The following is an 11,031-nucleotide window of genomic DNA, read 5'->3' on the forward strand; positions in this document are numbered from 1 at the left end:
CTCTCCAGAATAATCTCTGCGCAAAATGAACAGAACAGAGCAGAAATATATTCTTTTTCGATCTCTGATTGCTTGAATCGCAATTCCTGTGTGTGTGCTGCTCTCCGCCTCCTCTTTAATTGATGGCTGTCCTCGTGTTTGTTCTGTAAGTAGACACAAAATATGTATATTGGAATTAGTAAGCATAACAAATGGTTAACTATAAATAAATAACTATATGTATGCACATGGCCGATGCAATTTGAATGTTCAATGAAAATGCTTTTGTTTCGAGTGGTCGAACGGCCTTTGTCACGTTATTTACGAATGGAAATTGGCGACGACTGATCTGTGGATATGAGGAAGTGTGGCTGAGAAAGTATGGGTTGACGTGTATGGGTGATAGGAAATGTTCTATCTCCGTCTCGGATTCTTACTTTCCCCAGTTTGAGGTAGCGAATTCATTGTTTAGAGTGAGAAGTGATGTTGAAATGGCACTGCTTGCACTTGAAAGAAAGTTACTGCTTTGACAGAAAGAAAACTGCTTGAAAAGAGAGCTACTTGGGAGGTACTAATACCAAAAGAGATGTTCTAAATCGCTCTATTCACAAAAAATAAGCTTGAATAGATCCCTTGAAGGCTTGTAACGCTGTAAAGACAGTTAATCGTTTTGTTTTTCACCTCCAGAGCCATTTTCTTTTCCATCCACTACGCATTTAATATGCCCATGCGTTGTCCTTGTGTGTCTTTCCCCTATTCATTTTCCCCCTTCTATGCCCTCTATTAACTCCCACAACAAAAGCAAACGCAAAATCAAAAAAGGAATGACCCAGACACAGACAACGCCGCTGAACTTGAACTTGTTCAAGGTCTCTCGCTCGAAATGCTGCGCACTGCTGCCTGCCGCCAAGTGAAACACCCAATTCAAGGACGGACCCAAAAAACGCAGATAAAACAACAACCACGAGCACACACCAAATATATGCCAACAATTTGTTAGAAGATATAAACTTTCTTTGTTTAAAGCAATTTTCAAAAAGGAAATCTTCACAGGGGTGCGGAAGGGGTTCAAAATCAAATTTTGATTAGCGAATAAATACGCAAAAAACAGAAAGACAAACAGCACGAGGTGAAGCATATGCATATGATGGTGGTATTCGTTTTCTGAGTAATTGCAGACTCTTGCAAATTCCCCACCTTTAATTAATACCCCTTGAGCAAGCAGTTCTCAATGAATGACTTACAAATACACAAATGCAAGTGTGCGAGAATGAAGCGATGTGAGTGGGCTGTGGGTGTGCTTGTGGGAGGGAGAGTGCACTCACCTTTTCTGTCCGGCAGAAAATGTTTGTCCCTGCCAAAAAGAGACGATGCGCTGCTGCTGTTTCTGCTTCTGCTCTACAACGGTAAAAGCTGCGACGCAGTAAATGCTGTATGTGCTGCTGTTACTCTTTCCTCCTCCTCCTTTAGTTGTTGCTGTTGTTGTTCTTTCTCCGCTTTCTGCTGCCGATTTTTTGCACTTCTTTCACACACAATGGTGAATGTTATGATATGTGGCTGCTGCTGTTTACCGTTTCGGTGCACAACCGCCGTTGGCCAATTCACTCACTCCCCGCAGTATTTTTTTCGGTTGTTGTCGCTTTTAATTTGTGTAAACTTCACTTTCTATTTGCGGTTTTTCGTTTAAATATTCAATTTAATTTGATATTTTTATAATTGCTGCAAGGCACAAAATATTAGCACAAATACATCGATATTCTGCTCGCGTACGTCCTTGAACTTGGCCAAATTAGCTTTCTCTCACTGTGTTTCACACTCTAATTGATTTGCATTTACTTTCCATTAATTATTTATAACCATTTGCGTTGTCTTTTCAATTTGCAGCAGAAGCCGCTTCTTCTGCTTCTTCTTACAGTCTACCACACGCACTTTACATGCTTTTACGTATGTGTGCTGGGAGTGCGTGTGTGTGCTTGTCAGGCGGCTGGTGAAATCGTCAAAAAATACCTGAAAATTTTGCTTTGTTTTGCCGTTTTTTTTGTCTAATATTCAGTTGTTTTTTTGCCTGCATATTTGTTGTTTATTTCTTTGTTTGCTTTTATCGCTCGTTTTTTTGGTGCTTCGTCTGACTCACACAAGAACACACTCGCACACACCCATGCAACTGCTGTTTTTTTCTTGTCCGTGCTCTCGTATTTCTGGCTTTGCTTTAAACACACACACACACACACACAAAGGCGAACTTAAATGTGCTGTCGCACACACATTTAATAATGCATTTAATTAAATGCAAAATGTTTATTTTTTTATGTAGAATCAAATCACAAAGCACACACCACACGTAAGGAGAGAAAAACATACGAGTTCGAGAATTTCGAAACATCGAGAAGAGTAGAATGACAGAGCGACCGCAGCGCTGCTAGCGCCGGTCCAGCCTTCGCTTTGCACTTTGTATTAACAAATTATTTATCAAAGTGCTTTTTCGTGCATTCGCCTGGAGGTTGCAGCATGTCAGCTGAGCGAAGAGAGAGAGAGCGAGTGAGCGCATTGCATGGAAAGAGAGAGTCTGCTGAATAACTGTTGTTGCTAGCCTGTTGGTCGCCCACCGCACCACCACAATGAGTTCCACTTATTTTGTGGGGAATGCAACATAACTATTTCACAAGCAAAAACATAAAACAAACCCAATAGGTTTTTCATTTGTTATTCCCGAAAACATGCACACACACACACACAGAGCGAGAGAGAGCACACATGCCGTCTGTACTTCGCACTTTTACGCTTTTTTCTTTCACTGTTATTCCGCTTGCTTGCTAAATTATTGCCGCATCTGCTTTAGCCAACCGTTCGCGTAACCTACGTGTTTCGTGGTCTTTTAGAGAAACGTGTTTGTTTTTCCACTGCTTTTGTGAATTTGGTCGGTTTTCGCAATCTAACGTACCCAAGCCGAATGTACCGGCCTTTAATGACATTAATATGATTTTGCGCAGCTGTTTTCAGCAAATAACTTTTGCAGGGCTGCCGTCCCACACCTGCATTCAAAGCCATCATTTGGCACTATCACATATTTTTTAATATTGTTTATGGTTTTTGTAATTTTTGTTTTCCACTTGGGTTGTTTGTTGAATTCCGACTCTTTCCAATTGGTGTTTGCTCACTTTTGCGTGAGCAAAATATACTAAAAATACCGCCTGACCCTCATAAATATACCAAAATATACTGCAATAGCTTTGAGTGGGGAAGAAGACACATTCGTGACTTTCTCCCTCTCTCGATTTGCTTAAATTAAAAAGCCCCAACTGTGTGGCCGCACTTCGTATGTGCGTAGTTCCAAAAGCATACACACTTCGATGGCGCCACTCATATGTAGTTGGGGTGTACAAGTACATGCTTGGGACACGTGGCCATTTGAATATGTATCCCGCCCGATTCATAAATATTAATAAATAATATATAATTTCGGTGTAAAATATAAATCTCAATATTAATAGGTCAGTGGTCAAGATGTTTAAAGATTATCTTGACATTAGCTACTTTAATGTATTAGAAATAAATCAGGTTAACATCAGAAAAATAATGAATCCATGGATAATATCGTAATAACTTCTCTCTTGTCAATCTAATTAATTAAGATTGATTGTTCAGATTACAGCTCTCGTAGCTTTTAGCGCTGTCAACATTTGTGGCTGTAATTATTAAGGCGGGGGGGAGAGGCTTACCAGAGTCGTGAACTGGAACTCGCCTCTCCAGGTGAGGTTTTTGGTGGAGTGTACCGGCGGTGTGGGCGGCGTATCCAGAGAGGGCGTAGAGGGGGTAGAGGCCACAGTGGGTCTAATCAATTTTGTCATCTTCGATGGCGGTCCAATGGGCACCCGAACGGTGAGCTTCTTCTTGGGATTGGGATTGGGATTCGTGAGCATGGGCTCCAGCAGGGTCTGGGGATAGTCCTCATCGATGTCCCTCGCTGGGGAGAGGGACTGTAGCCGGGGCAGGTCCTCCAGTTCGAGCATGATTGCGCCTCAGTCGATCTTTAAGCGTGATGCGCAGTCAAAGGGTCAACTGGAAACATGATTTATTTTAATTTATTGAGCTTATCTCTGGGCACACTCGTATTTGAATGTTTTCGCTGTCTTGGGCGAGTCCTCACTGTACCGGCGCTATCAGAATTGATAAGAACGCAACGCTCCGATCGAGCCATGTTAAGCTTTCTGTTTATTTCTTGATTGCCTTTGCCATTTATTTTATGGTGGAGATTGCGCACTCGCACCCAAACTAGCACAGCTCAGCCAGAGATAAGTACAGTGAACACTCATGCAAACATTCGCAGAAATTACTCAAAAGATAGACCCAAGATTGGATTCTCCACTGATAGGGAAAAATCTATATTTATCGCTTGGTGAATATTACTCATGTTCGGGGTTTACTTTCCAGCCAATTTTCACTGTGCGAATGCAAATTACATCAGCCAAATGTTTGGCAGCAAGTTTTTCCGATTAGATAAGGTTTTCGTATAAATCATGCCCCTATCAAGGAGTGGACCCAATTGAAAATGCTTCAAAAAGTCGTGGCATACTTCATAATGTTAGCTAGGGGTAGTATTTAAAGGGTTTTGAGGTATAATCAGTCTTGCTTCTGAATAGTTCCACAAATGTGCATAAATGTTTGTTGATTGCTTCTTTTATCTCTACATGAATCATATGTGTATTTGCAGTTTCTTTAATTCGGAGATAGTAGATAGATAGTTCCTATCGGTTGGCACTTCTCCGATTAGACTTCCCATTGGTTTTCCATCGCTTTAGTCAGATACATATATGTACATTCCTACATGGTGTGCCAACTTCCTTCGAAGTTCCTATGAATCAAAACTGCATATCTAAGAGTGCTTTTAATCTATATTATCCAATTATCTACTCCATCGATCAATGGTTATGCCCCTTGATATCTCTCTTCCTTTTTCTAGCAATGAAGAAAATATTACCCCAAAAAATGCTATTCCATTAGGCTGCCCACGAGCATCAACGCTCACTTGAATATGATTTTATGTGGGGTGCCAGGCTCTTTTCTGGGTATGTCCCCGTCTCTGCTTTTTAAGAGTTTTATGGCCAAAGAGTTAACCACTCGGAAACGCTGAGATTTCTGGTTTGCTTCGAGTGTGACTCACATGCAAAAAAGTGCCAAAAACAAAAAACAAGTGGACAGAGTCTGTCTACGGCTCAGTGCTGTGTCTGGGTCTGTCATCATCTCAAGATTCGAAAAGCAGAGAGAGAGAGAGAGAAATGAAAGTTTTAGAGATCATAGGGGAGTGTTGAGAACTTTAAAGAATATTTATTTAAGTCATTGAAAAAAATAGGAAAGAATACGAAATATATTCCCTTAAAAAGAGTTGCCGGAGATCAAATAGGATCAAATGGTTCATACCACCATCGAGAGAATATATTGATTAAGTTCACAAAACACTGGACTTTGAGCCAATTGTGTTTATAAATGGATTGAGACTTATTAGTGGGATTAAGATAGATGTCGAATATTGCACGCCATTCAGGTGTTGATTAGTTGTATTTTATCTCAATAAAACATCCACGCTAATGGAAATATTGAGAAAATTAAGCAATATTTAAAGCAATTATTAAAGCAATGTCAAATTGGTTCAATTGCGTCATTATTGAGTTATGGCACAAACTCAAATGAGCTATTAAACAAATGATGATGTATTGCCAGAATGTAGTTACGTATCGAAGGCAATAAATCAATGTGGACAGAGAGCTTACATAGATGATCCTTTATTTGTGTGTATCCACATGTATTCAAGCCTTCATTTGGGTTTAGGATGTAAAGTTTCTCTGTATCTTGTGGATAGAGTTTCCTCTTTTTTGTACACCTGTGGAATCTGTAAATCGGCTGCTCATGGTTTCCATGCATTTGGAATTCTAAATCATGAAATCACACTGCAAAACGAAACCAAGTCTTTACGTTTTGTGCGACACAAGAAAAATGAAACCAGTTTTCTTAAACAATTTTTATATGATCATACACTTGTAAAATGGGGTAGATGCGTGTGCAGGAGAGGTTCGAGCTTACAGAATGAGCTACAGTTGGAGAGAGTTGCATATGATAGAAAGAATAGTTCAGTGGTTGTAAGTTTGATGGCTTAGGGCGAAGTCTGCTGCAGAGATCTCCCCTTCTTGGTATCTTCTGTTATCTAGAAATATAAATCGAACTTAAAATTCGAGTCAACAGATTGTAGACTGATATTAGCTCTTCGTCTCTCTGCCTATCAATATTTTCCTCTTACGCGGGCATCCAGCTCTTAGCCAAACAAAAGTGTCCCCTTCGCCTGTAAGAAGAATCTTCAGAATCTGCTATAATTTTCTCTTAAAAAAGACAACTTTCCTTTGGTTTGAGCGCTGATCTAAGATACAAAGAGACCTGCCATGCCCTTTACTAGAGTATTGTTCGCTTCGGTAGTCATGTAATTCCGTTTACAGTCTTGTTTATTATTAAATACTTTCTTGTTGTTGCTGTAGCTTTGTTTTTTGCCTTGACGCAGGTTATAATTTGAAAGTAATTAAAAATCAGAAAAAGGAGAGAAAAATGAATGTAAAGATAAGTTGAAAGCAAATATACAAAGTTCAGAACAAGCCCTGCTGTCCGACAGAACAGAACACAGATATGTGAAGTACGTGTGTAGGAAAACAACAACCATATGTCTGTCTCTCAGTACGTTGATGTTGATATTGATTTTAGCAATTAGCTGTCAAAGTCAAATCAACAGGTGAATGGGGTAGATCGAGGGGGGGGCGGGCCCAAAGTGGCTACGAGAGAAAAGTGGAATCCGTGTCTAGGGATCGTCATGCAGTTTGACGTTTTAATTTGCGGTGGGAGAAAATATTTGCTAATAATCGACTATGTGATACCCGATTTTCAGGTTTTCTGAGTGTCAAAAATGTCTGGAAACCAGAATAATATTTTTAAACTTGTTTCATTTGCATTACCTTTGATTTCTGCTACCTAAAATATCCACAACACTTGGCTATAAATATCCATAACTAACTATCATTTCATAATGCTTGGCAATAGCATAGAGTTTTCTTTATTTTCAGGGATGGATTTTAACCGATCTTAATGATTTCAAATGTTGTGGTTATGGGTTTTGAGTGCTCTCGCTCTTTCTGGCTCATGCATAACACAACTCTTTATGACCGTAATATACCTTTCCTACTTCACGAGGTACTATACAGAAACTAAGGAAAAGTGTTGTCGTGACAAAGTCTTTAGAAGCTGCCGCCAAATAATAATAGATTGGGCGGAGGTCTCAAAAGGGTTTATTACGGGGTACATGTACATGTATATCAACGGAATCCATAGAGCGTAACACTGGAGATTTAAATGTTTTCAATATTATTTTTGCTATTTAATTGTTTCATACATTATCATTAGCACACACTGACGCACTCACACACTCATGGACGGAACGTGTCAACACACATACACTGTATGTAGGTGCGGGCAACGAAATTCAAGAGAACAAATTAATGTAAATATTTATTTATAAGGCACGGCAAAGGTTGTTGTTGTGTTTAAACTTTAAAGAGCAGCAAGCACAGCGAACAGCTAGCTAGTAAGAGCTGAAGAGAGAGATGATGTGGTCATCATACCGGTAAATTGATGCGAAATATGCACACAGGCACACACGCTCACACACGCACACGTGATGAAATGATGTTGTTTTGTTGGCGCTGAGCAAATTTCCATAGAAATGGACACCCACACTCAGCTAGAAAATTGATGAAGTGGTGGGGGGGGGGAGAACCAACGGGGAATTGGCGAAATTGATATTGAATTCAACTTGTTGATTAGCGGAGAGCAAATACCAAGAACACACACTCTTTCCACGCACATGCTAGACCAAAGGTGTGTTGCATACAAGGTGAGGTATTTTTATGCACTTGCTCTCTGTATGTTCGTGATGGAACTCTCTCGTATTAGCTTGAGCAAACAATCACGCTATCTTTATAGAGCACACTCTACGAATGTCCCCACCTTGTCTTATCTTGCACCGTGCACTAGCCTAGACACACGCGCACTCACACACACACAAACACACGATACAGTAGCAGAAGCAGAAGCAGAGGGAGAAGGAAGAAGCTGCATCCAGCTTAACGACGCAATTGTTGTTCCCCTTTTCAACTTGAAATTAACTAATAGTAATTATTCTTCTATTTTTAACTTGATTATCTTTTACCTACTGGTTTAGCAACACTTTGTTTTTGTTGATGGGGTTTTTCACAATTTTTTGTTCGGTCTTTTTAAACTTTTAGTTTGCAGTTTTTCAAAAAGCGCGCCGTATCTTCCTCTTCTGTTTTTTTCTTTAAGTGGAAAGAGTGAAAGAGAGTATTTGTCATAGGTCTGAATGTAACACTTCGACTTAAGAGCACAATCAGCTGTTGCAGAGAATAGGTATCGGGCGGGAGGAAATCAGGTGTGCGAGCGAGCGAGTAATTCACTGAACGGCGTTTCAAAAAACACTGAAAAGCTCCAACTGAACGCCAACGCTTCAGCTGTTTGTTTCGCTGGCGGCAAAAGAGAGATAACGCACGCGAAAGAGAGACGGTGAGACGGAGAGACAGAGAGCCAGAGCCTCAATCGGTCCCAAACAGCATGCAGATAGATAGCGACAAGTGCGCTGCCGCCTGCTTTGACCGCTCTGCCGGCGCCAATGTTTTGTTGTTTTCGCGTGTCTCAGCGCGTGCTGGCAGCAATCGGTAGACATAAGCTTTTTATGTCCATTGATCCGCTGTTCCACACCACACCTGGCAGGGCTCCAATTAATAGCGGGTTTTAATCGATCTCTTCCGCAAAAAGGGGGGCGATGAATCCAAACGTTATTGAGCCACACTTATGCATGTGCATAGACATGCATACATATTTACATACAAACATGCATACATATTGAAGGGTATTGGTTGCTTGTTGCTTGTATATATTTAAGTCTTCGCCGTTCAGGGGATGACCCATTTCCAAAGCATAAGCTGGATTACGATCCAGCACTATTTGATAAGCATAAATAATGACAGTTTTATGTCATACCAAATGTACATACATATGTCTAATGAATAATGAATCCTCTATTCCACATCAACATGCAAAATAAAAAAGAATTAGTTTGAGCGATTACGAACCCGATTGCCTGCCCAACCCATTGGGACGAAGCAGAACCAGCGACAAAACATTGGAGAAAACAATGGCATCGAGAGTGCAAAGCAATTTCATCCATAAACTATAATGGATACCTGATTGGGCCGTTAAATTTGTATTCTATTGAAGCTAGTTCTTTTTGTGTTCAACCACATTATTGTGTGGAAGGATCCTATCGATTTTGTAACCACACAACCAAGTAAATAACATTTCGATGGGAATGTATTTTTATGTTTTTATTACAGATTAGTTATCGCTTTTATTAATATTCCCATTTGACTTAAAATACATTATGTAAATATATATATATTTATATAGATGTGTATATATCATTTAGCATACAATTAGATTTACGTCTTTAGAGTTTCTCTGCCTGCTTTCATTCCCCTCCTAGATACAATACTCTTCCCTTCCTTCCCTACACAAATTTCCTTATAAAACCTGATAGCCAATGCATTACGATCTTTGCAAATAAATTTCGTCTAATAAAATTAACTAGAATTCGTGTATTCGTTCTTTCGCCCAAGGAAATTATAGTAAAGGCCATCTCTTGTTCCACTCCAAGACAAAGTTTTTTGTTTTTTTTTTTTTTTTTGGGAGGAGGGTTGGATTTTTAAGAAAGGGTGTTGCTTGGACGGGATATGGGTCTGTGGGGAAGGTTCTCTGTGTGTGTGTGTGTGTGTGTGTGTGATCTCTTTGACGAACTAAGCGTAAACCAAATATGTAAAATCAATCAAATCTGTGGACGGATATGCATTACGAGTATACATACAATTAGATGAAGAAATGGGTTGAAAAAGGAAACCAATAAATTGAAAGATGCAACCAAAATCAAATGATATTCTTCCCCATAATAGGCAAAACTTTCTAAATCTCTGCCTCACCTTCTGGGGTGTATCTTCCCAATTTGTGTGTGTGTGTTCTGCTATTTTGGGTTTGTTTTCGTTTTTCATTTTTCACATTTTTTTCTTGGTTTCTTGTTTGGTTTATACATTTGTCGAAAATCCGTAAAATCGCTCCAAAAACTTGTTTTATTTTGTTTTGTATTTTTTTCTGTATTTTCTGTCGTTAGCTAATAAAGTTGCTTGTGGTTTTTGTCTCTCTCTCTCTCTCTCTCTGTTTCTGTGTATATATTCTGGTATCTGAGCAGATTGACTCTGTTGCAAGAATGTACGATGTAGGAGTATCTTTGAGTTAGTCTTAAGTGTATCTAAAGCCAAGCATATCGTTTCCCAAAAGACAAGTCTCTCCCCCGACCAAAAAAAAAAAAAAGAAAACAAAATCAAAGATCTCAAATTAGCATACTAAAAATGGTGTTGAAGGTTTTTACCCCACTGCCTGGCCTAACAACAATGCCTAAACGTTGGACACGTTTTTGAATAGTTAGAGAGAGAGAGAGAGAGAGGAAGATTGGCGATTGAGACATGGAGACACTCGAGTCTTGGCTCTCGGGTGGAGGTCAAAGGGGTATGTAGTTTCTTGATGAGTAAACCCCTCCTCGGGTCTCTCCTTATCTACGCCTCTGCAGCTACTCCGAATAGCTAATCTCTCGGCACTTGGCCCGCGCTCTTATCGGGGCTGGCTGCCAGTGGCAAGACTTTTTCGTACTTCCATTTATACGTATAAATAAACACAAAAACCGGCATGCCATCGGCCCCCAAAAGACAAGCGACCAGAAGTCGTCGGGTTTCCTAAGTTTACACAAACATCGACCACCATCCATCCATCCATCCGTCCATCCAGAAGACTATCTCTAGTGCTAACACTCGAATGATAAGCCGCGGTATCATTAAATGGTAAAACTGTTCAAATTAAAGCATAAATCGTAGTCTTGGAAGGTAATCTGTTTTGGTTTTG

The 11,031-nt window shown here is 39.9% G+C and overlaps 1 protein-coding gene and 1 long non-coding RNA gene across 7 annotated transcripts in view; both read right to left on the minus strand.

Moving 5' to 3' along the window:
* Positions 1-4,023, minus strand: part of LOC117582985 (segmentation protein cap'n'collar) — a 38,034-nt gene extending 34,011 nt beyond the window's left edge. The window contains exon 1 of the mRNA XM_034271112.1: positions 3,699-4,023. Coding sequence (XP_034127003.1) covers positions 3,699-3,989 — 291 coding nt within the window. The 5' untranslated portion in view covers positions 3,990-4,023. The remainder of the gene's footprint in view (positions 1-3,698) is intronic.
* Positions 8-3,120, minus strand: LOC117582992. 6 transcript variants are annotated; one of them, XR_004573766.1, is made up of 3 exons: positions 2,921-3,120; positions 1,305-1,698; positions 8-143 (listed from the first exon to the last, which is right to left on the minus strand). It is a non-coding gene; the product is annotated as an uncharacterized LOC117582992 (long non-coding RNA). The 6 variants fall into 6 exon arrangements; XR_004573765.1 differs by having other exon boundaries at positions 2,754-3,120; XR_004573764.1 differs by having other exon boundaries at positions 2,341-3,120.
* Positions 4,024-11,031: the final 7,008 nt, after the last annotated feature.

The sequence above is a fragment of the Drosophila guanche genome, unplaced genomic scaffold (assembly GCF_900245975.1).
Source record: "Drosophila guanche unplaced genomic scaffold, DGUA_6, whole genome shotgun sequence".
Lineage (NCBI taxonomy): Eukaryota > Metazoa > Arthropoda > Insecta > Diptera > Drosophilidae > Drosophila > Drosophila guanche.